This window comes from Ammospiza nelsoni, chromosome 3 (genome assembly GCF_027579445.1).
Source record: "Ammospiza nelsoni isolate bAmmNel1 chromosome 3, bAmmNel1.pri, whole genome shotgun sequence".
In the NCBI taxonomy this organism is placed as follows: Eukaryota; Metazoa; Chordata; class Aves; order Passeriformes; family Passerellidae; genus Ammospiza; species Ammospiza nelsoni.
Genome location: NC_080635.1, coordinates 21,261,726 through 21,289,323, shown reverse-complemented (window position 1 = coordinate 21,289,323; position 27,598 = coordinate 21,261,726). Strand labels below are relative to the sequence as shown.

General features: G+C 38.5%; 1 protein-coding gene across 8 annotated transcripts in view; it reads right to left on the bottom strand.

Annotated features, from left to right (window-relative positions):
- The window catches only part of ESRRG (estrogen related receptor gamma), a 372,987-nt gene that overhangs the window by 116,899 nt on the left and 228,490 nt on the right, over window positions 1-27,598 (bottom strand). For all 8 annotated transcript variants that reach the window (XM_059467354.1, XM_059467358.1, XM_059467357.1 and 5 more), the window contains one exon: window positions 5,620-6,035. In XM_059467354.1, the coding sequence (XP_059323337.1) occupies window positions 5,620-6,035 (416 nt within the window). The remainder of the gene's footprint in view (window positions 1-5,619; window positions 6,036-27,598) is intronic.

Sequence of the window (27,598 nt, the reverse complement as noted above, 5' to 3'; positions counted from 1 at the left end):
TAGAGCATCTCAGTCTGTAAAGCTGCAAACTGAATCATTTTCACACCAGAAAAAAAGGTGATTAAAAGTAATACAAACATTAACATAAATCACTTGCTAGCTGAGACTTCTCATGTCTCTGGTTTCAAACAAGACAGAGCTTTGTAAGTGGGCTGGAGGCTTTCAGAGATGTTTACAACAAAACAAGATCCAGACCTAATTATAATGGCATTGGTACATACTAGTGTACCAGCACTATTTGTAAATCACATCTCTTTTGCATTATTTCTGAGGGGTTCAAAATAGCCATGCACCAATCAGGATGCTCATTCTTACTCCCAAATCATCTAAATGCTTATTACAATTTTCAAGCTTGTAAGGAAAGCAGAGATAGTAAAAAAGATAGAACAATCTGTATACTTTTAAGCTTCTCTCTGGTTCTGAGATTTCAGCATGTTTATATTTTATTGTCTCATCATGTTTAGCTGCCATAGCTAGACAGTGACATTATGACAGGATAAAAAGATGTGTTGGAAGGAATTAAAAATGCTTGCTTGCTAGTCTGGCTGGCCCACAGGCACAGAGAAATTGGGGAAAAGCGAAGATATCTATCACTGCTTGCTTAAAATATTCTTTGAAAGAAGTGCTGATGCACAGCCTTTCACTTATATAAGGAAGGTGAATGATTAGATCAGGTAATGATGGATTCAGGTGACATTTAGCGCTCAGCTCACTGGAGGGCTGCCATCTTTGCACCAGAGCCAAGGTCCACAGGCCAGTGCACCAAGATGGGAGCCTCCACCCTACCCTTCTATAAAACAACAATAATCTTAGCTACCAGCAAAGAAGCTGAAAAGCCATAAAATCTTGTTTAATTTTCTTTCATTTCCTCCTCAAAAATGTATTACAGAAGACAGCTTTCAGAAATGCAAAATACCCTTTGCAAGCCACATCAGTCACGTGCAACTTCAAATCAAACTTTACGTTGCCTTATCTGAATGTACATACCTAGTTCTATCTTTCTTGATTAAAACTTCCTGATAGAAAAATAAAAATGTATTTACTGTAAAGTGTTTGTATATTTACAGTTCAAACTGGCTCAATAATGGGTCAACACCCTAAAGAGGATTGAAAAACCTGAACATGAGAGGGATTAAAGACAACTCTGAGTAACCAAAGAGCTGAACAAAGTACAGAGAGTTTGGGCAGGCTTTGAAGACAACAGGAACATCCCTGCACAACTGCAGAGCTGAAGGCTCTTAGCTGAGCAGCATAAAATGAGATGGCAGAAGACAACAGCATTTCAAGGACAGAGTATTTCCTGTTTGTGTTAGCAGACATGGACAGGCAGCAGCTCTCAGGGATGGAGTGATGACACAGTGAGGGTCTGACTGCAGGGCTTCTCTTACCAACTCCTGCTTTACTCACCCTGTGTACACGCAGAACATTGATGCCTCACTGCTGTTCGTCCAGCAGTTTTTCATCAAAAAATAAACATATAAACAAAAAAAAAACCCAAAAAGTAAAAATTCAAGAACAAAGACTACTGAATGCAAAATATTTAGCTTTTGTGGGGAAAATTCAAACAGTACCCAAGGAAATTATAAGTAAGATCTGAGACTTTTGTGAGAAGCCTTAGGAGGAATGTGCAGGCTTTACACACTGTCTTTTCAGGCTAGTTTAGAGTCCAAAGACAACAGTCTGGACAATTTGGAACAAGGGAGGACAAAAGTCTTCTAGACACAGGCCATTATTTTAGAGAGATAAAAGCTAACATAAAACAGGACAATAATCTGTCTTTGAACCTGAAAGTCCTATCATCTCAGCCCTCTCCTGAAAGCAAGAACACCAGTTCAATCCACCTGCTGAAATGTTTAAGTTATGAACACTGAGTAATTACATATTAATGAAAATGTGTGCATACTAGTATATATAATAACTGACCAAATAAAAATTATGAGAAATATATTTACATTAAATATTCACTACAAAATATCTAGTAAGTACAAGACCTCTGTGTTGAACACAAGACTTTGCACCCAGCTGACAAATGAAAATTCTTTTTTTTTCCCCTCTTTCTTTTAATGAAAGCTCAGAGTTTTCAAGATAATACAGTGCACAGCAAAAACTGTGAAGAGACCCTAAAAATCAATAGACCTGTAACTATTTTTAGATGTTGTTATTTTCTACCATCCCTGATGTTAAGCCAATTTTGGGAAGATTTGGCTGTGTGTGTATTTCTGTGAGACACTTGCAATCAGCCACCATGTAAATTATCCCAGAAGCAAACTGAGAGCTGCAGCTGAGTGAGTGCTAGGCTGAGCAGAGAGAACATCCAGTTCCTCCATACCTTATATCTCACAAAAGGGGCAGAACATCACTGCATTCTACTATGACATAAGAAGACATCAATTTTATATATTGAGCTCGTTTTTGGTGGATTTGTTCTCTTTAATTTTTTTAGCCAGGAAATTGCTTGTTTCTAATTTTTTCTAATATTATTGATTTTTATCATAATTATGCACACTTTACCAAAACTTCAAATGTATTTTTGGGCCATGTTAAAAATATATGTTCTAAAAAGACAAAATTACTCATTCTTATGCATCAAAACAAGGTTCATTTAATTTCTTAATGTTTAAGGAAATGAGCAGGAATTGATTGCAGGAGGCTGGATGTTTTTTAGACTAAACTGCTAAATTGGAAAGGGAATTACAATCTCCAATACCCTTAAAAACAGGTGTATTCTCTACATTAGAGTGATATTTGCCTTGTGTAGGAGCTGCTAGGTGCCCTGTGAGGCTTCTCTCTTGTGTGAGATGCTGGTGGTGCACAAATAACTGTGCTGGCTCTCTGAGCAGCTGCCAGTGGCCTCCACCTGCTGAGACCTCAAGAGACTCCTCTGGAATGGAAAGATTCCCACTGACTGCGTGGAAAGGACATCAGGCCTTACATGAACACAGGATGTGCTTCATAATCTGACTTTATCAGCTCAGCCTTCCTCTCCCTGAAGTCAGGGCAGTTGTGCCCATGATTTCAACAGGAATAGCACTGAGGATCTACAGGTCTGACCTAATTTAGTAAACTGATGAATGATCAACAAAGGTTTGGGAAGTCCTATGTTCTTTTTCATTGCATCTATAATAAAGTACCCATCACAATTAAGCTATTAGCATTTAAAATAAGCAATTCTTTGAGCTGAAACATGCTACATACTTCCTACATATGCACAGTTATAATATTTGACACTTCAGGCAGCCTGGTTTTCTATTCTGTATTTCAAAGTCTGTTGCATTTATTTCTGTTTTCCTGTTTTCTTAGTTGCAGTAATGCAGCAGCAAACTCATTTTAAAAATAAGCAGAGAGAGAGAGAGAAGGAACATTATATGAACAAGGAAATGAAACAGTGCAGGGAAGAATGACCTCCAGAGCACTGGAACTAAATTCTATCAATTAGAACAAAAAAACCTCAGGGGAATTATTCTTCATGCAAGCCTAAAGGTAGAATTTTCCCATTCAAATCATGAGGAGGCCCATTTTTTCTTTTAGACATTTTGTCACCTACCAAACCCATGGTTTGATTCACCCAAGTAGCTTCCATTATTTTGGATGGCACCTGAAAACTCTCAGTATTTGTGCCATGTAGTCAGGACCATTGCTGAAGATGCTGCCATGACATTATGATGGGTAACGTACTTCCTATTCTTAGTTCCTTCAATGCTTCCTTAGTTTCTTTTCAATGCTTGGTTTTGCCCTGCTGCATTTTTTTTGTCTCCACAGCACTGTCACCTGCTGATGCAGCTCGTGCTCCAGCCGCACTGAGACTTTTTGCACAGCTGCCAGTTCTAACTTGAGCTGCGTGGCCAAGTCCAGGTTGCTAATCTGGAGGATGACGTCTCTGCCTTGTGCTCCCATGCCCAGAAACTTTCTGTCTGTGGTGTGGTGTAAAATTGCAGTTACCTATTACTGCCAGAAGTCAACACTTCAATCAGGTTTTGTTTCTGTAGCAGTTTTTTCGGTGCTCAAAATGCAACTAAAATAATCGTGCATCAATTCAGTCCTGTAGGACAGCTATTACACAGCAATTAAACACCATTTATAAAAACAGAGTTGCTAGTTGAAATTGGTGCTTGAAGTTTAGCAACCAAAAAATACAAATTGCTTCAGTAGAAACATTTTTTGAGCTTTTCTGAAAATGTTCTTGAAGGTCAAGTGAAATCACCTACCTCTTCTTTATTTTATTTCTTTTTACTTTTTCCAATACAGAGACTTGAAATGAGCCAACTGTCTCTGTATGTGTGCTTATTTTACATATAAACCCAGGCTACCATTGAGAATATTTGTTTACTGGTTGCCAATAGTGCAACATTCAGTTCCATTAGAACAACTGAAGTATAATGTTTCTTTTCAGTGTCTGTATGTCCCTCATAAAACAGGCACTTCATGCGGGTAAAAGGCCCAAATCTTCCCAGCAGCAAAATGGAAGAGAGAAGAATAAAATGGCCATTGCCTCAGCAATATAAAAATCAAATTAACATTCATTATTTTTTCTTACTAACTTTACATTAAATATGGAAGCACTATACTTAAGACCAAATGTTTTTTAATTTGGGGTATGTGAAATTACAAACTGAAGCTCACTTTATGTTCATTCTTAAAAAGCAAGTATATCACCAGATTGCATTTCCTTTCCTGAGAATTTCAGGTGCTCAACATGTATGAAAATCAAGCAGGTTTTATTGAGGAGCTTAAATTTGGACTTAGCAACCTAATTTTAGTCTCTGAAGTCTGAGTTTAATTTAATGTGACACTATATTCCTGCACAGGCCAAGCTTGGCCTCATGTTCTTTAAATAAAGCACCTTCAATTTTACTTGAACAGATGATATCTAAATCAAAGGAGAAGGTTATTTTGTCTCCATAGGTTCTGAAGCTAGAAGAAGCAGTCGTGCAAATTCTCCCATTTGTACTAATTTATGCCAAAATATGTGGCATATTTGTAATAGGTATCAAGAGCAAATTAGTAAAAAATACTGAGCAGAGACCAAAAGCTGCCAGCTTACTCTCCTTAGAATGTGATCTTACAGTTATTTGACAAACTCATTTAAGGTCACTGTATATAGTGGTTGAAAGACCAGTTATCAATACACTGATATGCACAAAGCACTACACCACTGCATTTTTCTTCCAATTTCACATGCACCGGTTCTTTAACAAATGTAAACTAGATTTCTGTAACAATTTAAGTACAGTAGTGGTGTATCTAGGAGCAACACACAAGCACAATCCTGTGTGCCAGCCACAGGGAGTGTTCAAGAGGTGTCCATGACAACCTTTTGAAAATGCTCCTCTTTCTTTGCAACAATCATTTATGGGAATCCAGAAAAACTCTCAGAGAAAACAAATCTGAACATCCACTGATTAGCTCCAGCGCTTTTCCATGTTTTGGAATCAAAATAAACATGGCATGTGACAAGCAGAGCTCCCAAAGAAGGCCAAAGAGGGTTCTTCACGAGCAACATCTGCAGGACCAAGCAGTACGAAGAATGAAAAGGCACGGTCTGAAGGGCTAACAGGCTTCAGCCAAAGACCATACATTTTCATTCTGAGCAAAAGAAAGCGAGATCAACAAACAACCCACCTTGAATCGTCCTCTTGAAGAAAGCCTTGCAGGCCTCGCAGGAGGCCACTCCGTAGTGGTACCCTGACGCAATGTCACCGCACACCAAGCACAGTCTCTTGGGCATGGAGTTCAGCATGTATTCACACTTGGTCTGTGAGTCTTCAGCGATGGTGCTGGAGCAGTCATCGTACCGTTTCCTGACGGGCCCGTTGCCGCCCAGCCCCGTGGCCGAGGGGTAGAGGGGAGGCGAGTCCAGCCCGTTCTGATGGCCATTCATGGTGGAACTGTAGCTCCCGCTGGCGTCGGAGGAGCCACCGGGGCTGTGGTGGTTGATGCTGTCCGTCAGGGAGGCGGGGCTCGACGGTTCCGTCTTGATGTACGACGAACAGCTGGAATCAATGTGTCGATCTTTGCTTGACATTCTGCAGAGAAGCCTGCAGAGGGGAGAGAGAGAAAGAAGAATGTGTGTATTAAAGACAGTGCTCTTTAAGGCTGCTCTGGAAGGGTTAGGGACTGCACATCATTCATTCATTAGTCAATACTTCTTGTTCTACATGAAGGTAATCAGCATAAGGGCATGACAGAGCTTTGTCAAAGCTCCAGACAGGCAGTAAACAAAAACTTTAAAGAGACCAAATCCTTCTGTTGTCCCCTCCACCTGCCCTCTAGGCTACATGTCAACTTCACATCAACTCTAAATTCTGAATTTGTCATCAACCAAGTAAAAAATTTTATAATTCCTATTAGATGGCCTGGCTATTAAATGTCTTCATTTTCCCATCTCTACTTTCTTTCTGTAAATTCCACCATTATCAGAAACAAATATTTTCAAGTTTGATCACATAAATGCTTTGCTCTATAATTAATATTTGTCAACACACTTAACTAAAACACATATCCATTATCTATTGATCTGATTCAAGAACTGAAGAGCAGGTCCCTTGCAATCTTTTTTTCTTCATTAATACTGCTTTATTATAGATACAGCTATTTAGTAACGAAGTAGCACATCAACAGGGTACTCTAACAAATAATTACAGCTGAACTCCATTTTCACAAAATCTAAGTGAAATGATTCATCAGCTGTGGCTGCAATTACTTTCTAGCTATTATCCTCAGACTAACCAGTAATAACTACAGCACTATCCCATATATCTACAGCTCTATAGGATCTGACATTTTATGTGCTCCATTCTTGGATTAAAAACATGTATTAGAGGAAATTTTACATATAAGTTTTGTCTTTCAGAAAGTGAAAATTTTTTTCTTTTCAGTTCTCACAGTTTCAGAATTAAGCATCTGAAATAAAACTACACAATATCTGATCCAACAAATTAGTGCTTTCTACAGGGAGGACTGGGGGGAGAAATCTTTGTCTATTTCCATCCCCAAGTTTTTTACTATTAACGTATTTTGGGCTGAACAAAGGACAAAAATAATAATTAGAAAGCTCTGATTCAGATATTATCTTCGTTTTCTCCAGCTGTGATTATGAGACCACAGTAGCAAATGGCCTATCCAGCATTTTCCTGACAGTACTCTCAGAAGCTGCCAAAGTCAGACCATAGCTATGAACATTTCTTTAGAAACACTAACTGCAGAAAAGCAACTATCCTGTAAGACACCTGGAACTATGGATTTGTGTTTTCAAAGCAAATATGTTAAGGCCAGACAATTTGACTGATGTAATTTTTTGAAGTAATTTTTGAGATCTTGACTTCATTTTTCCACTTCTTTTTATTTAAGAATAAAAATTTTTCATCAATTTCTACTTTAATATCTGGAATCAAATTCACCAATGGAAAAAAGACATAAATCAAAAGAGCTGGCTTCCTTCCCAATGGGAGTAATGGAGATAAGAGCCTGACCCGTTATTAAAGACAAGTGTTTAAGATGAGATTCACCCTAAAAAATCAGTGCCTATGGATTTTATTTAGACTTCTCAATTGTTGTGATTTTTACTGTAAAATTCTATTGAAAACAACTAATGTGCACATTTGGAAAACAGCCAGATTGATGTACAGAAATGTTACGATCTAAACTTAAAATCAGGGCTTATTTGGGGAGGTGGAAGGAGCAAGCTATCTGGTGTCAGCAAATAAACCAAGGAAATGGGAAGGTTAAAGCCGTGAAAATATCTTATTACAGTGGACCACCTGCTTGTGTTGTCCTTTCCTCAAGAACTGGAGGGGGGGAAATCCCCTTGCCAGCCTGCACTAGCGTGTGCCTTTTCTTCTGCATCTGCTGCCTTGTAGCCGTCACTGTTAATGAGCGCTGTAATTAATAGATAGCTCTCTCTTGTCTTTCTACTTGCACTCTGGGCTAAGCACTTTTCTCAAGTCAACGTTTGAAAGAAAGCGGGTCGGCTCTGACTTACAGCAGCTCTGCGAATTCCTTTTAATTTAGAGCACTTACACCACCACTCCACTTATTACCTTATAATTACTGGACCGCTCGCACATACATTACGATCTCAGACTAGAGTAAGAAGTTATTAGGGTACTAAAACATGGTGTCTCTCTGTCTCTCTCTCCCCTTGCATTGACACTGAATTTTATACAGCTGTGATTAAGATTATCAATTAACTTCCACATTTTACCAACTGATTTTTTAATATTATTTTTCTACACACTAAGATCTTTTTATTGACTAAACACGTACTCTGTTCTTTTTTCACCTCCCTTCTGCCAAGACTCCACATGTAAAGTCTCAAAATACAGCACTAGTAGTCACTGCCTGTCATCACCAGCTCGATGGCACATTGTTGCATGAAACTTCCATGGACAATTTTTAAATCTAATTTGTGCAATAATGAGCCCGAATGTCACCCTTCCCCCATTCCTGAAGAAAAAGCCCCACTTGTAATTAATTAGCTGCTCAACTGCATGTTGTTTTGGCCAGTACAGAAGCAGCTATCTCCCACTCCAAGCAGTCTGAACCAAAACACCATCTCAGTTCTAACAAGCACTAAAATCTGATCACAGTGCTGCCTGTGCTAAAGGCAGCCTGCTGATGGCTCTGAAATAGCAGGTTCTGGTACTAACCAAGGCAGAGCTGCTTTTGGCTCCAGCTTCAACAGCACAGACTGGACTGGTGCGTGCTGGCAAAGCGTAAATGCGGCTAAAACATTAACGATTCCAGGGAAAAGCAAAAACAACAGCGCCTGACTCTGAGAACAGAAACTTTCCCAGTCCCCAGGAGGTGAAACACAGACAAGGCTGGGTACTGCCTGTGGGTGGGCAACAGACACCTACGGCTTTCTCTCCTTCCTTCCTGCACCACTTCTGAACAAAAGTAATTCAAGAGCCATCTAAAACGGATGGCAGGTGTGACCACCATCAAATTATCATGCTGAACATTTGGAATAATGCCTAAGCTAGATCTCTGTAAAATCCCTCCCTCAGTTCCCTCCTAATTACTACTTAGCTCGTTACACTGAAGAATTCCTAGACACCATTGCATTATAGTGTAAAACTACAGTTGGAGTTTAATTCTCTCTTCCTCTCTGTGTCTGAAATTCTACAGCTCTATTATTCAAGCCTGAAATATTCACAACTATCTATAAATTCAATTGTCAGCCAGTGGGTTTTATTCTAGACCTCACTTCAATCTAAAATTAGAGGCACTAAAATTCACATTAACTCTAAGAGGAATGTAGTGAATAAGACTTTATTTCAAAAGAACACCTTTTTGTCAGAAAGAGCTATTTTCAAGATGATGGCTTTATCTGCATTCAAAGAGAATAAGCCCAATTCCACATTGTGCTGTTAATGCAAAATTTTTAGGTCACATTGGATTAATAAAAATCTAAATTTAGTTAAGGTTTATGAATAGAAATAACATGTGTCATATAAAAACGTACAGTATTTATTTTAAAGCCATGGTGGGGTTGTTTTTTATCTTTACTAGATTTTAAGTCAAATAAATGGCAGTTCCATTTGTGGTGGGCTGTTCTGAAATAAGTTTTCTAAAAAGTGGGAAATCTCAGGTAAACTTTCCTTTTAGTACCCTCAGGAAAAGCAACAACAACAAAAAAAAAATGCTCTAGAAGCATTTTCATGGCCAAATACAAGAGAAAATATATAGGGTGCTGCAAACCATGGCTAATATGCAATATACAGCATTAACTCTTCATGTCTACACTAAATTTACTTCAAAACTTCTTCATTTAAGAAAGACCTGAAGCCAGGATCTGCTGGCAGAAAGATACATTGACAAAGCACTGCAATAGGCAACTTCTTCTTTAAAATGGTCTTAAACAATAGTGAATAAATTGTAATGCTATGTGCTTATGAAAGGCTGAATATATTAAGAATTTATTAATGCAATCACATTCGTATTTCCATCTACCTGCCACATTACTAATGATATTGACAGTGCTGACACTGGCTAAATCAGTATCAATATACAAGTGGAATGCAAAAATTAACTGCATCTGATTACAGTATATAGCCTTAAGAAAGAAAGCCTCATTCCAGCTACTGGAAGCTCTTTATATTCCATCTATATATATAACCAGTTCACAAATTTACTTTTCCCTCATCTCCCTTATTACCAATACACATAGGAGGTCAAAACAACATGCCAATACTTCATAATCCATGAACACATTTCACATTTGTTTTTCAAGAAGGAAAAGCTCTGCTTACAGCATCACTTGCTATTTCAGAGCCACGCTGGTGGTATCTGTGGCAGTAAGAATTAACTACAATAATTAAAGTGACCACTTTTACTGCCGAGCAACAATGAAGTCCACTTCTACCTGCACATAAAGTATTTTCTTTTCTTGGAGAGAGAACTGCCCTACTTCCATAAATATCAGAATAGGTTGTTAGCAGTTGACATTTGTAATGACAGCTACTACGTGGGAGCATCAGCAAGGTAGGTGTTATTATGCACACCTAGGTACTTTTCACACTAACAGTACCACCCATCTGATTTTCCTCCAATACCTTCCTCTCACATGGATGTCTACCAAAAAGGTCTTGCTATCCTCAGACCTTAACTGTGACAGCCAATGCATTAAAGAATCTCTTTGTCTAAGTGACACAGTAAGTCTGCAGTAGTCAGGAATGGAAGCCAGATCCTTGCTTTGACTATAAATACCACATTTCCTTCTAAATCCTGTGCTTACTTTCAGTATCATTTTGCAGGTCTATACTAAAATCAGCAGACAAAAAAGAAGCCAGCATGTTCCAGTGAATTCCCATAATCGGTTTCCCTGACTGTAACAGAGAAAAAAAAAAAAACATTTGTGTGCAAAGAAACCAAAACATTGCTTCTTGCACCGACACCCATGACAACACCTCAAGACATTCACCAGGTCCTGTTAAAGAGCTGAGTAACAATTTCAGCCAAGCTGCTTTACACTGAGCACTTTTTTTCTGCTTCAGCTAATTGCACTCTAGTAAAGTGGTAAAATGTGAATCACTTAGTAGGAAAATGGGCACCAGCTGCTATTGTCAGAGAATGGAGACGCCAAAGAAAAGGAAAGTGACTGAATGAAGTGTCATGTCAGAAATCAACGGTGCAACGTGTGATTTGAGAAAACATGACTACTTTACAGAGACAGGGTGTCATTATGGCATCACAGTAATACGATGCTTTGACAACTGCTGGGTCTAACATATCATCATTGCATTAAGGTGCACTGGCTTAGTTGGAGGAAGGAAAAGAAAGGATTTCTTCTTTTAATAAGAAATATGGTAAGGCCTGCTTGGTTAACCTAGTGGATGAGATTATTAATCACAAAGTATTGCTAATCTTGTCCTATGAATGCACAAACAAAACTGTTATTAGGCTCAAGGTCTTTAATAATCAACACACATGTACAACCACATAGTAAGGAGTACCCAATGCAAAACAGAAGAGATGTGGTGGTTTGGTGGGGTTTTTTGGGGGGGTTGGGGGGTTGTTAAGAAATGCTGAATGTTTCATTGCTTTTTGCAATTTCTTCTTTCTCTTATGCTTTCTTGAAACTTGCCCACTTCACCTTGGTAAGGAAAAGCAGAGCAAGCCAGTGGCTCCTTCCAGGGCAGCTGTCAAAGCCAGTAGCAGCCGGAAGAGAAGGAGCAAAGCTTGGAGCCATCATGCGGTTACCAGCAGTGGCCTGAGCTGGCTGATGACTGCTGACAGAGGATCCAGCCTCCCAAACAGTTGCTATTGCTCCGTATGCCACCTACCCGAGCGCTGCTGCAGCACTTCCTGCACACGAAGCAGTGCAAGACTGCACTGCTGGGTGCTCGTTTTTAGCTCAAGAGAACAAGCCAAACAAACCATTATCTCACACCCTTCAGACCTGCACCTCATCTGAGAGGCTGCACGTTGTTTTCTGTGGTGCTTTTAAAAAAGCAAAATGTTCAAGCAGCTGACTTGCAACTACTACAGACCCCCCAAAAATGAGGAGGAATTATTTAAAACTACTCACCCACCATATATAAATATTCATTATTGCCTCCCATTCTATTTCAAGTTGATTCCCCGTGCTTCCTGGTTGATAAACTTTGTTAACAAGAAGGAAATGATCCTGAGATACCCCAATGTGTTGCAAATTATCACTGTTGACAGCTCCTACGTTTAAGGATTACATCTGATGCAACAATGCATACTAGTGTCATTTATCTTTAGCTCATTTCCTTGGATCTATTTCAACTGAGGGTGAGCATCTCTTGTTTATAGCTCTAAATACTGTAAGTGAGCAACTGGCAAATCAATAAAACTGTTAAATGCATAATAATACTGTGTAATTACTTACATGATGTTTTGCATAATTAACTGTCTGAGGTGTTCCTTGATATAATGGATACTTGGAGTATGGAATAACCTATAAGCCTATAAAACACACCCTGTTTATACGAACAGAAATTATGTGTAAAACTCTCATTCTAATAGTCCAAATCAGGCTTTGGCACTATATGACAGAAAGCCTTCCTTTCCTGCCAAGTCTAAATCAATTCTTATGGCATTACTTCATAACTAACGTGATATTTCACTGATGATGACTATTACCCTGATTACTTGGAAGTAATGTAGTAATAGCAAAAATACACTTAGATTAAACAAACTACTGCTATTTAATCAATATTATTGAGACAAACTAAGTGTTTTAATAAGTCTGTATAGATGCACTAATGCTGGTTTAATTAAATGTATCCTTAGACATGCACAGGCTCTGCAGCATACAGATCCTATGGTTTGACAGACTATAACATAACTCTTCTGAATTTAAAAGCTGAAGCACTTAGAGGCAACATAATTTAAATCTTTACAAACTGAAAAATTATTATTCTTTACATCAGATACTCTTTTAGGAACAAAAATGAGGAATAATACTCAAAGACCTCACACCTTTGAGCCAAGAGCCAAAACACCAGACATCTGAAAAGGTGCCAGCCCTCAGTGGCACAGTTGTCCACTGTACCCAATACATGTCACTGCAACACACTGACACAAACAAACAAACAAACCCTATAACTGAAAGGCAAAAAATAAAAGCCCATATAGAAATTGCACTACTGACCTTAATTTCTGCATGTGCTTTATGCAGAAAATATCCTATTAGCTGTTATGTACAACTACTAGGCAGGCCATCACCAAAAAAAGTTTCCTGCAGAAAAGACTTGCCTACATACATGGACCTCATGTCTTAAGTAGGAAAAGATACCTTTTTCAATATGCCTTATTGATATAGTTTTCAAGGACTTTAAAACAAAAAGAGGAAAGTATTGAAGAGAAAGCAACACAGGGAGATGGCACTTCAAAACAAAATCATTCCATAATGCCTCAAAGTTAAACACAGAGGAAATGTATTGGGTTTTGTGTATATATTATGGTCCTGATACAACGTAAACCTTGGGGAATACATCATACACCTACTTTGTTTTTACTGTCTCTAACATTTCTCTCCTGTGTCTTTAACATTTTTACAGCTAGAACATGGCTGCTGTTTGTAGCTACAATCCTACCACAGTAATATCTTAGAGTCATCATCTCTCATTTACTGACTTTAAGCCTAATATTTTATATATAATTTTTTGTTGTTGTTACAGTACTTAACATCCCGGAAAAGAGCCAGCTCTGCAGCGAGAGTTGAGATCTGTACCAACTCACACAAGGAGAATTCCCATGCCCAAAAAGTTCCAATCAAAAAGACTGTCATGTGACAATCAGAATGATGGCCAAGTCCCATCATATGTAAATCAGTAAAGTGATCAGCAAGAGTAAGATTTTATTAGTCCAAATGCAGACCAACAATTCATGTCTCCTGCTGTAAGACAGCAAAAAACTCTGGTTAAGAAGTGTTTTTCTGTGACGGAGCATCATTCTGTGTGTGGTTGTATTTCAGTGGTATCAGGTGGAATCCACCTGATGTCTCCAGCTCCCAGAGGACATGGTAAAGTGTGAAGGAGTCAGCTATTAATTGTGAGGATTCTTTTTATTAAGGGAAATCAGCTGAATGAGCAAAAGAAAATTAAATGCTACATTCAGCTACTTCAAGAGATAAAAATAAAAAACTACAAAAGTAAGTAAAGATTCATTCAAGAACATAACAGGCTTTCTAAAGAGGGATTATTTTGAAATGATTACAGCATCAAAAGCACTTACTTGCACCAGTCAGAAAGCCAGTACTACAGATCAGAGAGACACAGCTGTCATTCACCACTTTCCAAAAGGAAAAAGAAGACAAAAAAATGCCTTCAGTCTCAAGAGAGAGTCAAAGTTTGCATCATGGCATTTTTTACAATTTCTGGCAGCAGTTTTGTTCCATGGCTGAAAGGCAGAGTGTAGGTGTGCGCACACCATGTACCTGTCTCCCCACCCAGCTCCCTCACCGATTTTCTGCAGATTTACAGCACAAGAATTATAATTTGCACGCCAGGCTCTGTTAAATTGGAGAACCGATTAGAGGGAACACACCAGAAATAGTAGCAGCGAGTGAGCGTCTTAGAAGACTGAGGACTGGAACTTAGAGAGCCAGAGGCCCGTGTCCCACCCCCTCACTCAGCCGGCGCCCAGGGCGCGCTGCCCTCCCGGCCACACGCCCTGGATTCACACGGCCCCTGCACACACATGTGCGCTCGCACACGAACCCAAACGCCACTTGGGGAGGGGGGAGGACGCTTTCCTGCAATCAGTGTTTAAGTGAATGTTTGTCCCAGTGTGTTACACCATGCTGTCAGCAAGCAGCAGGGAGTCGTTGAGTTGTTACTACATTTGATTTGACTGCCAGTAGGAAGCTTTATTTCTACCAACTGTTAGTTGCCAGCTCTACGAATCTTCTCCTAGTTTAGAGGGTTTTATTTTTTTTTTCTTTTAGATACAGTCCATTATTTTTCTCTTTCACTCTTTTAGTGTATGGCAGTAGCATTTCCACATCTCCATGCATCACAGCAGCAGTCCCTTCACTTACACTTGCTGCCTTATACACAAAAAAGTAATTGTATTAAGGCAACCATAAGTCAATCCTGACACACATCAAGAAAGTGATTTTTGTATCTGAAACCTGAATGAGAGGAGCAAAGTTGAACATTTACATAAGCAAACTGAAACAGGATAATTTTATTCCAATCTTTTCTGAAAAAATATGGGATTAGACTAGGAGGAATTGATATGGAGAGATAACCTGGGTACATTTTCCTTCCAAGGAGAGGGTTTGCTCTCCAGATCTTTATGTTTCCCAGAGTTTTCAGCAGGGCTTTTTGTATGCTTATTATTCAAGTATATCCTGAAAGGTTCCTGCTCTGTCAAACAAGATCCTATAACTTTAACAGTTGTTTACAATGCTTCCTCTTCCTACACAATAATGATGATTTTGATAATTAGGATCTAATTACAATGGATCTGACAACAACTTCCAACAATGAAAAGCATCTTTAGAAAAATGAAAGCATATGCACGAGTAGTGCAAGGAGGTAGGGTGGGGGAGAGAAATACATCCCTAAGAGACAGCCCGAGAATTCAGGCTGAATGGAAAAGCAATTAACACTAAAGAGCTAAAACTGTAATTAAAGAAAATTTCATTAAAGAGAGGCAGGTGATTCCACTTTCCTAAATATGACAAGGCGCTGTATAAAAATAAAATAGCAGCCAGTTTCAGTGAGTGGAGCAGGAAAGCCATGTCTTTAACCAGATCAAATTCTCGAAATTGGCTGTCAAGACGGGATTGTTGTGATTTATACCCGTCTATCAAGCGCATGAAAGAGAGAGACAGGAGAGGAAAAGAGGCAAGCTGCTGTCGCTTCCATTCGCAAAGCACCTTTAATTTCCACGGCACCATCTGTTACCAAATCTAATTCACATTCCCTCCTAATCTGGTTTAGTTCTGTAATACTAATTCTTCCACTACTCTTATGAACATCGCTCTCAAGAAAAAGCTTTGGTCCCGGGTTGATAAAAAATTGAATATTATACAGTTTAGGTTCTGGTGACTTAAGTGAAGCATGCTGCCATTAAAATGCACTCCTAGTAAAAGGATTTGTTTTCAGTCAGCGCAGAGATACAGAATTGCTCAGATTTGAAAAAAGTCATGGAGGGAGGAGGGGAGAGAAAAAAAAGGGGGAAAAAAATCATGGCTGATGATGGGAAAGTAGGCTGTGGACATGAAAGCAGTGGTTGTCATAAAATACAATTGTTGTCAAGTTTAGTCACTTTCAGTACTGGCTATAAAATCACTTTGTCACGGTCTCATATTGAAAGCCTGAAACTGTATTTTTGATAAAGAAACTAAAAGGAGTGAGATGTAAGATTCCACGAGGGAGAAAACCTTCCTTTCAAATTATGAGATGAAAATATCTGTAGGAAACCTAAAAGGTAAAAAAAAAAAAAAAAAAATTAAAGTGGTTTAAAACAGTCTCTAGAGTGACACAGTCTTACTTTTAGCTATGTTAGGATGACAAAAATCCCAATCACTTTTGCAGGACTTGAAAATGAAATAGGGGACCAGGCCTTTTCTGTGGCTAAGGGCTCTCAGGCAGGGAGTCCCTCAGCTGCTGGGTCTGGGGTTGACTCAGCTTTCCTGGTTCTCACACAGAGCTCTCTGACCAGATCACTTGAAATCAATATACAAGCAAGGAAAAGGACCGAGGCAAATATTTCTAATCATAATGTTATGGTACCATTTATTAATAATGATCTGTAACTTATTAATTTTTAATACATTTCTAGAGAGTACCCCTATCTCACTCCTACAGATGTACAAAACAAAACACAGAAAGGTGAAGAGTTGTCTAAAACTGCTCAACAGAACAACATCAGGGCATAGGAACCCCATCATGGTTTGGGAGAGTTCCAATCCAGTACAATTTGTTTGTTTTCTATGTCTTTGATTAAAATATGCTTTGGAACTTTGAATATTTATGTCTGAGAAGGGAACTTGCCTTCCACCTCCAAAATAGGACCTTTGTTGTTTTGAAATATATAAGGGGGTTTTTTCCTAAATGGAAAGCTTAATTAAATTTCCTCTTACTTCTAATTTAAAATGTTTATTTTTCTGTTAAATTAATCCAAATTTCTTTGTGTGAAGCCTTTCCAAATATAAAGCCTATGGCAAGAACAGAACTAGCCAGCACACAGGGTAATGTGTGAGCAATGCGTAGTTGTGAATAGCCCAAGGTTTTATGGTTGGGGTGGGGAGTCTTTTAAGGATTTGAAATGAAACAGGCAGACAATACTAGGAAAATAAATACTTTGATAAAGTATTTATCAGATACTTCACAAATACAATTTATCAGAATACCTTTTTTTCTACAAAATATGAAAGGGAGTACTAGTTTTCATTACATGAAAGAGGAATGCATTAACAAAATCCACTATTCTTTGCCTAAACAAATTTTTCACTGCTGTGAAACAGCCATGAACAGAGACGTCAGTTCTAAAGATGAGCATGAATTCTGAAGAGGAGGACTCCTCTCTGCTCAGTATCACTGCTCAATTCTCAATGCTTAAATTGTCTGGGTAATCTTATAACAGTGCTGGGTTTGTTATTTTAATGGGAATAGTAGCTAGAAAAACAAAATCAAATTTGTTCCAAATACAGCACATCTGCCGTTCATTGTGGGTCAAAACCTTGGGTACAGGGGAATAGACCCAGCAATTCTGAAGCTCTGCAAATTTATACCAGCTAATGGTGTTATTCCCTAACCCAGCCTGTGATTTCAGAGGGTCTAAGGTCCTGATACTCTTGATACACAAAATGCAAGTGGATTACCATAACCTACTGCGCTCAAAGAAAACCACACTGACATGCAAGGACTTGGAAAGCACAGCAGCCTATTTGTTTACTTGAACTAAAGCACTGGAGTGATATGAACTCTGTTAACACACAACATTTCTATTTCTACACCATGAAGCCCTGTAACAGTTTTAAGTGAAAACTCTAAGAAGAAAAAAAACCTCTTCCATTGAACTCTACTTTTTCTTTGTTGAACTGTCTTGACTCTGGAAGCACTGGAAATAGAAACAGATTGAACAAATAGTTTAGGATGTTACTTGGGTGTGTACTGATGACCAAATTCATCACACATTGAGATAAATCAGAGAATTTATAGAAGCAAAACCTATACTGTTTAAGTCTTTCCTAGTCTATCTTGGATTTTAATGTGTGATTACAGATTTTTACAAATAAATAAATAAACCTTTGGCTTTTCACAGTTCCCTGTTCTTCACATATTACTGTGTGCAATTCAAAGCTATCTATGCCACTGGGTTTATATGTCAGAGATTTGCCTCTGGTATCTGCAGCAAAGGTCAGGAAGCAAAGGCTTTCACTTTTAAAATGTTTGCATGACTCCAGAAGTTTCCAGGATAAGCTTCTCACAAAGTCCTGATATTGTTTTCACTCTCTTAATTTTTGCCTTTTCTTCAGTGGGAGTCACAGGGAGAAGAAAGAAATTCAGCATATTCCAGGAAAATCATCTAAAGTAACAAATATGTGCCTGCTCAATTATAACATGTTCAACGGGGATGTTGCTACTTGCAATTATAAAGCACCTGTATCAATACACTGCAATCACTACATGCTTCACGTGTGGCCATCTCTTCTGGAAAATGTCTGTGAGAGGCTTGTCCAAGAAAAGCTTTACATGAACAGATCAGCATTAATTACTCCACATTGGATGCTGCAAACTTCAGCTGTATTTTAATGACATATTTGCGTCAGTTATTTCACCAGTATTATGTCTAGATCAAATATTTATTTCTAGTACAGCTGGAAGTTCTGTTTAAGCTGACTGTCCTTGGGTAAGCAGTGAAAGGAAGACTGGCCTGAAGAAAGGCCTGTGGCCTGTGCCACACATTTACTGTGGCACTCCACCAGCAAATTCAAACAGAATGCATCTCATCCAGAGAAGTTTTGTGCCTCACCAGTTTCAGCTCAAGTTCAGGATGCTCATCAAACCAAGGACCAGCCTGATCAGTTAACAGGATGGCATTAAATAATGACTTTACCAGATTGGGAATCAGATTTTTTTTTTTTTTTCCCATGATGGAACCAAGATCTGGAATAAGAACCATTTCTCTAAGCATTTGCTAAGAACATCCACCAAATCTGCTTCACTTGTTCCCCAGTTCTTAACACAGTAGAGGCTCTGACAGTAAATCTCTGCATTACTATCGCTTCATGGAATGAATAGCCTGGTGTTCTGAAAAATAAATTATGAGCAACCAAGATAACACCAATATACTCAAGACTTTAACTGCCTGTAGTTGGAAGCTTAATAAACTGAGGGTGCTCATGGAGATCAGCATGAACACCTAAAAGAGGCCACTCTCATCTATCCCTGGATGGCTGCATCATTCTGTAAAATCCAAAACGGGACATCAACTGCAACATCCGTCATAGGACAACATAACGATAGCCAAATGGTGATGTGGGATTGGCTGACTGTACATTATACAGGCATGGTTATCCTACAGGTTGCATTAAATATGAGAGCCTGAGATTTATGTTATGGGTGATAAGGCCAAGAATGCTGTAAAAGTGAAAAAATATGGCAACCATATGCAGTACATCACTACCAGGATAATTATTTATATAAAAAGTTTCCATTCTTACACTTCCAACATGTAGGGATAAAATTCATATATTCAAAGAAGACATAATAATAACCTGTCAGCTTGTGGCTGATGGATATGTTTTTAATCCAAATGACCACAGTATCCACTCCAGCTGTCATACAAGGACACAAAAAAATTGAATTTTTCTTTCATAATTCTTTAAGTTGTAAGGGAAAAACATGGAAGCATGATAAGTGGCTCATTCTGGCGGACAAATGGACAGGCAGTAGTAAAATGTATGAATAAAAGGCACTGTTCCTTCACTAATGCTATTTTCACTTGTTACACACTGCAATGCAGGCCCAGGGAATGTATTCCTTCCTTTTCCTTTTCAAGTCTACCCCTAGATAATCTGAGTTATATTCCCTACAATTCCCTGCAATAAAAAGACTTAAGAAGGGTATTACACTATTTAGCTCTCATTTGAAAGCAATCCTGCACAAAGTGGCACAAAAGCACTATTTCATATACATCTTAATGACTTCAGGTTTGTGCCCACAAAGGTCCCCTATTCTTAAACTCTCTGCTGCTGGGAAGGAGCATCCTGTATATTTTAATTTTTTAAAATTCACTCAATCTGTGGCAGAAGTTCCATAAATCTATCAGATCCTTCTGATGCAGAAGGAAAACATCAGAGCCTGTTCCTGCATCCTCCACCTGCAACACACACAAACACACAACTCATTTGCCACTAATCTTCCCCAGCCTGCATTTTTCCAGGGGTAAAAATGACAAAGAAATTTAACCAAGTTAATTTTAAGTGCTGAAAATGTAGGCAGACTGCTCAGTTATTTCATTTTAAAAGATCTTCATTTTCCCATCTGTGTTATGGCAATTTTATTACACATTCGGCAAATTTACAGTAACAAGATGTTCCCCTGACAAATTAATCACTTTCCAAGCATTTTATCATATAAATAAAATATCACCTCAAGAGAGAAAATCAGCTCAATCAGTTGATTTAACCCATCTTTCAGGGAACTCGTCTGAAACAGATTGAGCGCGTTTTTTCCGAAGAGGGACTGCGCGCACAGCCGCCCGCGCTCCCAGCTCATATGGCACGGCTTCTCCAGCACAGAACGCCTCAGACCCGCTGGTAGGAGGCAAGATTCTCCCTGTAAGAACTACCTCCCAGCAATGCCAGATCTCCTCTGGGAACACACAGAAATTCATAAAGAACTTGGTAAGGGTTTGACTGAGAAATGACATTTTTCCCCTTAGATCACTGGTAATAACTTCTGCAACGTTTCTCTGGTGTTATTACCATAATGTAAGAGTAAAATATATACTGTTTTAATAACCTGCTCCAGTGTTTTAAGAATCTCACAATAAAATAGCACAGATAATAGTCCAACCAGTGTTGCAGCTGATGACATGATTCTTCACTTGGCTTTTTGACATTTCCCCAGTGCTCTCTAATCTCATTCTGGAAAGCAAATTTTGTTTTTTATGAAAAATAAGTGACTGGCAGCATTAGGAATGCAATATATGCACAGAAGAGAAGTGCATTCAACTCAAGTTTTCCCAAACTAATCCTTAAAACAACTCAATGCCTTTCTGGAGACAATCTGTCACTAAAGCAATTCAGCTCCTCTGCCATTTAACCTCTCTCCCTCTGCCCTGCTCTCCCAGATCTACCTTCATTCAGGGACTGCCAACAAGTAAAAACAAGAACAAGGATGACAACCTCTTCTTTATGTTAATAGAAACTAAAGTTGTTAAAAATTTAAATTTAAATTTAATTTAGCCAGCTGTGTTATTTTTAGCGGGAGTTAGTAATATCAATGTAGGATTTTTGTCATTATTCCAATACTCTGAAGAAGTATGATGGTAAATCATCCTTTTGCTGAAAGAACCACTCCACCAAGACAACAGATATGTAATCCTTACAACATGATTATACTCTCCAATGAGATATCTACAATATCCTCTGCAACAAAGTTCTGAGTGCCAAGGACAAGAGAATTCAGGCATCAAGACAGGCTTCTCACCCCCTTTATTCCCTCAGCAAAATACTGACTTCACCTCCCCAAATACCAACTTGTGAAAAATGCATATAACAACATGACTCACTCACAAGCAGGATAACAGCAGCATTTATGGAATGCAATCAAATACCAACATAAATGCTGAGAATTGCTACATAATTAATAATGCTGTAAATAGGCCTATTAATACTACAAGGCCTCAATATTAAAAGATGCAAGCTCTGTACAACTCTGAATGACTTGTGAGCTGTCAGTAAAGAATGTTTAGATGAAAAATTATGAATTTACAGGCAAATACAGAATTCCATATCTTGCATGTAATCTTTTACCTGCTGAAACATTCCTGGTTTAGGTACTTTTTTTAAAAATTACTCTCAAAGGTCATGAAACACAAGAAAGAATTCTGACCATAGGTCAGAACGACTTTAGGTCTTCAAACCAATGAAAACTCCAAGCAAACAAAACCCAGCAAAAATGGGCAGAAAAAGTCAACACAAGACAATTAATTATAGTACTTGTTAAAATTTATTCTTTTCTAAACTGGGAAAATCTAAATAATTGTTTCACAAGATGCAAGTGAACCTGGCCAGCTGGAAAGAGTTTATTATCCTTTAACCCCTTCCTTCAAGTACTTTGCCAGGAAATGTACTGCCTATATCAAGTGACTTGGGCATGCAAGTTTTTCAGCATATAGTCCCAAAAGTTATTGTTTCATTAAGAAGCAGCTTCTTCACCTTCTGATAGGAAAAAAACCCCACATTGTAAACTTGAAATATGTGTCCTTGAGATATAGAACAGGGAACAATGCTTATTTGCAGTGTTTAACAGAACTGTATTTTTAAAAGACTTGGAGCACCAGGAACCCTAAGTCAATGGAAGATACCCTGCTCTCAACCAGTACATAAAAATCAGCTATTTTTGATCTAAACTGAAAGCAGTGCTTTCTTTGAGCACGTAATGTGACATTCAAACTGTGCCAAGAGAAAGTACAAGGAGAAGACACTACTTTCCCCTCACTTAAACCTTTTAAACAGAACAAAATTCAGTCAGAGTGGTTATCAGGCCTTTGAATCCAGCATCCTGCCAGATCACTGACAATCCAGCTGGCAGTGCAGGCACTGTGGAAGCAAATGAATTTGACTCCATGCTGTAAAGACACAATTGATTTCAAGATTCAGCTCACCTGGTCACAGAATCTGGCCAGCATTTTAGAAAAACTGCTTTGTTCAAACCATAACAACAAAGCATAACAACACACAGCCATCCACAGAACGAAGGGCAAATCTTGCAGATCTCACAGAGGGCAGAAAGCTCCAGGATGAGAGGCAACCTCAGAGAATGCTGGGTGCTCCTTATTTAACCAAAATTCCTACAAACATCCATTTATTCTGATAATATCTAACTGAGGCAGTGTGTTCATTTGGTACTTCTTTCACAGCCAGCTGGTGGGCAAGGCATTTAGATGCTTCAGCCTAAATGTCCACGAGATACACAAATTTAAAATTTAACTATTCTTTTTTAAAGTTATGTTCTTGCAGTTCTGAAGAAGCCACTAATCCTTTTATATGTCATCAAGTATTTCCATCATTTTTCCCCCCTGCAACTGTCTCCTGATTCACCACAGCACATATACTGTACTCCTAAAATTATTTAACAGTGGAATAACTCTACAGAAAGAGTAAGAACTCAAAGACCTGGAAAGTTAAGAATCATAGAGTTGAAGTTACTTTCAAAGGCTAAATTAATCTTTATTTAATTGGGGGGGGGGGGGAGGAAATCACATTTTAGATATAAGATGGATATGCAAACTGACTCAGACACTTTAAAACCATCTCCAGGATGTCCACTTTTGCAAACAACACCTCTTCAATCTGAGGAAGATACAGGACACCGGATCTTTTAATTTGGAAGATGACAAAGTGGATTACTGGTTAGTTACACGTGCCAGTAGGGTGATCCATTACCATGGACGCTCTACTGCGAGTACACCATGTCTCCTTAATAGTAGTTACAGCCTTATTGGCTTAAAAAAAAACGTAAAAAGGGTTTTGCATGTGAATTGAACTTAATAGGTTTGACATGGACTAACCTTAAAGAATCCAATCCACTCAAATCCCTTTGAAGGCTGCAGCTGAATTTCATGCAAATCTTAGAGAAGTAGCCAGGCTGCTGGGATTTCAAGATGCCGTGTCCCTTTCTTCTGCAGATCTAAACCCAGGCAAAACAATGACACAAAACCCTCCCACAATTTCAAGGATTCCTTGTAAGATGATCCTGGTTTTGTTCTTTGGCCCAGGGAAGTGTGACGTTTAAAATTTGAAAGCAAGAAGAATCTGACATCAGGAAACACACTGAAGTAGGAAGCCAAATCTGTTTTTTTTAAACACAGCACTGGACTAATATTTCACACATAAAAAAAAGAATCTGACATGGCATGACTATCATTAAAATGCTTAGACCAGAAGGATGGAGATGAACTTTTATGCTCAAGGCACTAATAATTTTTCTTTTATAAAGATAATTCAATTTAAGAAATAAATAATCTACCATAGTCTAAATCTTCTGGTGGTAATTTTGAAATTCAAGCAAGCAACTTGAAAATAAACCTAGTTATTTTTTAAGGCCACTCTAACTGTAAAATTATGCTTTCTTACATAATTCCTTACATTTCTCTTAATTTCCATTACAAAATATTTTAAAAGATTTAAGTGTTCTATGTATATTTATGTAGGCAGAGAAGCAGATATATATTTGTCTGAGTAACAATATACACTGACAGCTGGAAAATTATTTGTTTGATGACTGGATTTAATCTTCACCTAATAAACATGAGAGAATAAGAAAAAGGAAAAGCATTTGTCAACTGCTTTTCCTCTTAGAATAAAGCACAGATGACTACAAATGTAACTATAACCAAATCAAAACCACAGTGTGTATAAAGCACTGACTATGCAAAGCAGTTATAAATTCTTGGTTAACAAAGGGCACAGAAAGCCCTTAAAGGAAATATTTTATTTCTGCTAAATTAATACCTGAAAGCATTACATTTCATCAGTTTCACTTAGGTTTAAAGTCCCCAAAGATTCTCCTCCTGAAACTGGCTATATTTTATGTGCAAACCGGGCTGAGAGCTATCTAAATCTAGATAAAACTCATTGGCTTGTAATCTTCACAACGATCTATACATCTAAATCTATATGCAAATCAAACGCTCTCATGCATTAACACATTCCAAAGCATCCAGGAGTAAGAGAGCGCTCTCTCCCCCTCACAGCTCCCCTCCTTCGCCGCTCTCCCCCTCTCTTTATTTACACTAGCTACCTAAATAATTCACGCTGCCTCCCTCTCAGGCTGAGCGCTGCCGTGCTGGAGCTGCTGCAGGGAGCAGATGGACACACGGATGCAGCAGGTGGGACAGATGGCAGCCCGCCCTGTCTGACGCGGCCTGCCTCGGCCGCGCTGCCGCTCCCTTCCAGGTACATTACCGTCAGCGCAGCAGAAAGCAGCGCGCTGGGGGAAAAAACCCTTACAACACACAATACTGTGGGAACTAGTTCAATAAATGACCAGATGCTTACTTGCTTTCTTAACCAAAATGTAATTTACTTAAGAGTGTGTAAGGCACATTTCCTCTCTCTCTCTCCCCTTAAAGGAGAAAAGTCCATCTCTGTTCTCCAGCAAGCCCCTGAGTGCTCTTTATAAAACAAAACAGGCCTGAAATCTTAAGAAGATCTTAAACTCATGACTTCACAACAATTCTGAGTCTCCTTCTGTTTCCAAATATTTCACAGGTAACTGGTTTCATTATTTTATATATAAATTATATATTTTCTAGTACATGGTCACAGTTTTTAGATGAAGACTTAATAGTATATCTACAGCAAAAAGCCTCAGTTTCTATCATGTCTCTTGACTGAACGTCTTCAACCTATCTTAAGAAATATACAGAACTACTAAGTTTAATACAAAATATTTGGCACTGCTAGGGAAAACGCAAACAAAAGCTGAGGCAGTAAGTCTGTCTTTGACTGCAAAAATTAACAATTTCACGTGATGCTTTCCTCTGCAGAACACCGGGCAAAACATACTGAAGACACCCAAAATTATAATACATATTTTGAACAAGAATATAAATTAAAAAGAAAGAAATCTGGTGACACATCTGGCAGAGTTTGACTGGCACTGGTATCACTGTACCACAGAAATTGCCTTTTTTATACAAAATGTACTGCTGTCCAAATAAGCAGAAGCAATTAACTTCATTTTCTTTTTCAAGTCAGCAGGCAACTGATACAGCATATTAAAAGGACCATTTTAAAAAATCATATTGCAAAAAAAGCATTAAATGTAAGCAGTCAGATGCTCTGTGCGATCCTGTACTATCCAGATTTGTCTCCCCAACCTCTCTACCCACGCCTTCTGCTATGTCAACACCAGCAGCCTGTGCTGTTCCCTGGTCTGTCTTCCTTCCACAGTGCTTTTCCCTCTACCTCCTCCTCATTAACTTCACCTTCTCTGAGCTGACACAGATGAAACCACCCATCTCCCTCAAACACCCAGGAGATTTCTGCTGATCTACAATAAAACAGCCCATACTTCCTTGTTAGCCTTTCTTGGTATGCTTAAATTGAAGATACAACATCACACACAGAGATTTTATGCAACTACATATGCACACATGCAGAGTCTGGTTGTACTTGCCACATTAGAAAAGTATGTCGTGCCCTTTCTGCAGCTTTCATTCTTTTCATTCTTTTTTTCTGAATTTCTTTTATTTGTAGTCAGCAAAGTCCTTGAATAGGAATTACCTAGGTATTTACACACTGTACACCAAACACAGTAGCATGACAGGGGCCTCTACATTCCTTAATATAGATATTAAGTATTAGCCAGGTGTATTGTATGGAATTGACTGGCAATTACACTCAACTACTGAGTCAAAAAATCATTTTGGTGGGGTTTTATTTTTGGTTTGTTTTTTTTTTTCTTTTAATCAGAATAAGCAATTCCATGATGTTGAAGGCAAAAGAAAAAGTTTAAGTTGAGACATGTCCGTGTGATAGTCTGCTTCCCCTGAGCATACTGGTATAACTGGAAAAAGAAACTGACTGTAAATAAACCTGCATGGGTAAATGAGAACTGGTTCTAACTGGCAAAGGAAACCTGAAACAAACAAGAACTTATCTCTTCAGGGATTTAAACACACTCATTAGGGACTCAAATAATAATAAACATAATAATACAGCATCTAGTTTCATCTGGTCCAGGGAGAAGACATAGCAGCACTATCAAAAAGTCTATTCTTATTTATTTCTGACCTGGCAGAAGCCAGGAATTACAGAAAACCTCAAGGGACAGACTGCTTTCATGGGATACCCAGACTGATTCTAAGGCCAAAGAGGTTAAGCACTCTGGATAAACTTTGGATAAGCAGCACAACTTCTGTATGCTTATATATCCTAACTGAAAATCCTGAACTTCAAGGTTTTATATTACCACCTCTGAGGATTAAAAAAAAAAGGAAAAAGAAGGGAGAGCAGAAAAAAATTTGAAAGATAAAAAAACCCAGGGACCATACATGCAAACTCATAAACCTATGCAACAGATTTTGGCACCAACAAATTCTGGAAATGGTGAACTATGTACTACCAGCTACAGAAAAGCATTTTGAGCTATAGTAACCAGTTTACAACATCACAGAGAGCCAGTAAAAGCAGTGCTCTTTACAAATGCTATCACACAAGTCATGATTCCACCACAATGATATAAGCTGTTTTCTCTACAACAACAGATGAGCAGGACTCTGAACATGCAGGAACACCCCCTTTAAAAATAAACCTGTGAGCCACCAGCAGGCTGCCACAACAGTAACACACACATTACTGGAGCAGCAATCCCAGAACCACACTTGGATTCAAAATGTGTATTATGTTGGTAAGCTTGTTTCACTACTGATA